At 42.5% G+C, this 3088-nt stretch overlaps 1 protein-coding gene across 1 annotated transcript; it reads right to left on the reverse strand.

Moving 5' to 3' along the window:
• Positions 1-1309: 1309 nt before the first annotated feature.
• On the reverse strand, positions 1310-2450 carry LOC148160012 (uncharacterized). The gene is made up of 2 exons (XM_088005307.1): positions 2192-2450; positions 1310-2106 (listed from the first exon to the last, which is right to left on the reverse strand). The coding sequence occupies exons 1-2, from the start codon at positions 2370-2372 to the stop codon at positions 1889-1891; spliced, it is 399 nt and encodes a 132-aa protein (XP_087861433.1). The 5' UTR covers positions 2373-2450; the 3' UTR covers positions 1310-1888.
• Positions 2451-3088: the final 638 nt, after the last annotated feature.

Here is a 3088-nt window from a genome sequence, read left to right on the forward strand (position 1 = left end):
CTTTTCATTATGTGAAAACTTTAGACTTCAACAGATTTAGAGGGAATATACCTGGCTATCCAACTTAAAATAGTACATGACTTTCATTACAGTTACAACTATACTGAAAAAGCTGGAGAGAAGATGAAATAAGCACAACAACAACAAAAAATAATTATTCAGAATTTTTTTAAGTATGAACTGTCCAGGGTGTATCCCGCTACTCGTCCCTCGTTGAAGATGCTGGATGGAGATGCTTGTGGCTTAAGAGAGGAGGAATGTGGAGTCAATGTAGCCAGTTAGCCATATGGACACAAGCTGGGAACTGATCATCCCCACTGGGTCACCTGGGAGAGGGGGTATGATAATGTTGAAAGACCCGAAACATTCAACAATTCCACAAACATAATGAGGACGCATCCAGATGTATCAGTGAATTCATTATCACTTGAACACTCTGAGACATCTGTGAAAGGCAAGACTGGATGACAACCAGGAATAGCGTGGTGACTACTGGAGAGTCAGTGACATCTAGATGATATGCCTACAGGGACAGGACAGACTGGTAGCCTATTCTGTGTCCCCCGAGAGGAGGACGCCCAAAATATATAAGTATATATTTTTTTTCACTTGGGAGGTGGGTGGACTGTGTGAGATTATCAACCATTCAGCATAGTTAGCTTAGCTACAGATTACTGTTTGCCTCATTTTCACTAATTAAGGAAAGAAATTACAAAGATAGTCATATATTTAACCTGTCCCTGAACCTTTTACCACAACAAGCTGGAAATAAGTATCAGTTGTTAATATTGGCCCCGTTTTATTTATCGGACTGATGTCAGTACGTTAAAAATGAATAAAATCGGCCAATACCAATGTTAGTAGTGATATATCATGAATTCCTAAACAAAATGCATTATTTAAAAAACAAACAAAAAAATTTATCATTTTCCTTTCAGGTCAAAATTATTCACTGCTCTGTATTGTTTTGGTCACATAATAAAATGCAAAAGGCAATGTACAGTTGTTGTTTTCTAGTTTCACACTTAAATATGTTGAATGGAAAAAGATTTTCTTCTAAAAGTCTGCAAAACAAAATCATTCTTCTAAACACATATTTTATTTATATTTAGGTCCACTGAACACTGAAAACGTGGCTCTGCTTTTCTGTTGCAAGCTGATTTTTGAGAAGTCTCTAGCGCCCCCTGTGGGAACATCGAGTGTGAACATCCACCATCGACAAGCCTCTTCAAACTCCCGAGAAAAGCAGCCTCTTTCTCACCAGCTGTCTTTTACTCATTTCAAAAATAATAAGACAAGAAATGCAGAGTTGATTTCTGTCGCTTTATTTCACAATATCATCATCTTGTTTCTCCCCCCTGCCCAAAAATAGGATCATAAATCTGCATCACTTCACATTTTCAGCTAAATGTACAAGTGCAGACCTTGTCTCACAATGTAACAACATCCAATCTCTCATAAACAGTGGTTTTTGTTGTTGTTCTGATCATGCAGAAGCAACAACTCAGGACGGATGAGTCCATCATGAGCAGAAAACATTCAGTTTATTAATGAACTCTCTTCTCTTCACAGCATGTGACGCAGTGTGAAACGACTTCTGATCACATCTCTGCCACAACATACCTCTTTGTCTTCAGGGGAGCAAGTCCAGAAACACAAGACATTTTCAAAACAAAGAAATCTTTTTATCACATGTATGGAACTACACAGGAGTTATTACTTTGCATATATTGGGAGAAAACAGTGAAAGCAGCTTTATCTGGTCTTCTTCAGTTTAGTCATTGTACAGCTGGGGTGTGAATAAATGGACTTTCTGCACAGCCTTGCATGGCGACGGAGGATCTGGAGCAAGAAAATGGCCGACAGGTCGACTCTAGAGGAAGGTGGTTCACCTGAGGCCAGCGGCCAGCTTCTCCATGGCCGCCTTGCGCTCCTCCGCCTTCTGCTGGGAGCGCCGCAGGACGTTCCTCAGCTCCTGGAGGTGGTCCAGCGTTCCCACCAGCTCGCCCTTCACTGTCTTCATCTGGCTCTCCAGCATCTGCGTATGGTGGAGGGAGTTCCTCCTGTAGCGCCTGGTGGAGCGCACCTTCTCCTCCAGGTCCTCCACTGCAGGCGGCGGTGGAAGGTACAATGTGACACCAGAAAAAAATACACACACACACCAAGATTTAACAAATGTGAAGCTACAGACCCATGTTCTCCTGGTAGGCCTTGCTCTCTGGACCGGAATCGGTCTTCTTCTCCATCATGTTCTTGGTTTGCTGCAGCATCTTTTCCATCTTGGCGAGCTCGGCGGCCTTGGTGTCGCTGTCCCGCCGAATCCTCAGCAGCTCCTGCTCCCTCTGGGTCAGCTCGCTGGGGAACCTACTCATTTCCAGTCCTGGAAAATTGAAACGCCAACAACCGGCGTGCCAAACCTCTTCTAAAACCTCAGACAGAAGGATGATACTTGGAAGGTGTGCTTTCAGCATCTGAACTTGAAAACTCTGAGCAGCTCGGTCCTCCCTTTCACATGAAACGCTGGTTTGTCTTGCAGTTCAGCTGCTCTGCTGCTGGTATTTGGCTTTTAATAGGCCGTAACCTCAGCACACGCCTGCAGGTCATCTGAACATAGCCTCTCTTAGTACAAAACATTACAATTAGCCAGTCATAAGACTGTTACTGCACAGCCCTGAAGAAACGGATCATTTTCGCAGTCAGTCAGAGGCTGTAAAGAGCAAAGCAGAAGATTTAAAAATAACTCAGTGGAAAAAATAAACTGATAAGACTGAAACAAAACAATTGATGAAGTGTGGTAAGGTTCTTTTCAAACAAGAACAAATCATCTATCAGCCATTAGAGGAGACATCGGCATTTTATTCAGGCGTCGGAGCGACAAGCCCCTTGTTCTTAGGAGCGGCTACATATACGACATTTTGGGGAAATGATATGTGTCTGTTTTACAGAAGAGTTATATTTTCAGCACATTCAAATGACTTACAACTTTTTATGAACTGTGTGATGCTGTGGGAGCTCTGAAGAAGTCAGCTGCACATTGTCTGATAAAACAAAACAAAAATCCCCCAAAACAAACCATCATCCTAATTCT

Source organism: Poecilia mexicana, unplaced genomic scaffold (assembly GCF_051168715.1).
Source record: "Poecilia mexicana isolate PSO_F unplaced genomic scaffold, ASM5116871v1 scaffold_4, whole genome shotgun sequence".
Lineage (NCBI taxonomy): Eukaryota > Metazoa > Chordata > Actinopteri > Cyprinodontiformes > Poeciliidae > Poecilia > Poecilia mexicana.

Excerpts from the sequence above, each read along its gene's own strand:
- LOC148160012 (XM_088005307.1), bottom strand. The coding sequence starts at position 2,372 with ATGAGTAGGTTCCCCAGCGAGCTGACCCAGAGGGAGCAGGAGCTGCTG. Across the intron at positions 2,107-2,191 it reads GGCCTACCAGGAGAACATGG|TGGAGGACCTGGAGGAGAAG; the intron begins GTCTGTAGCTTC and ends CGCCGCCTGCAG.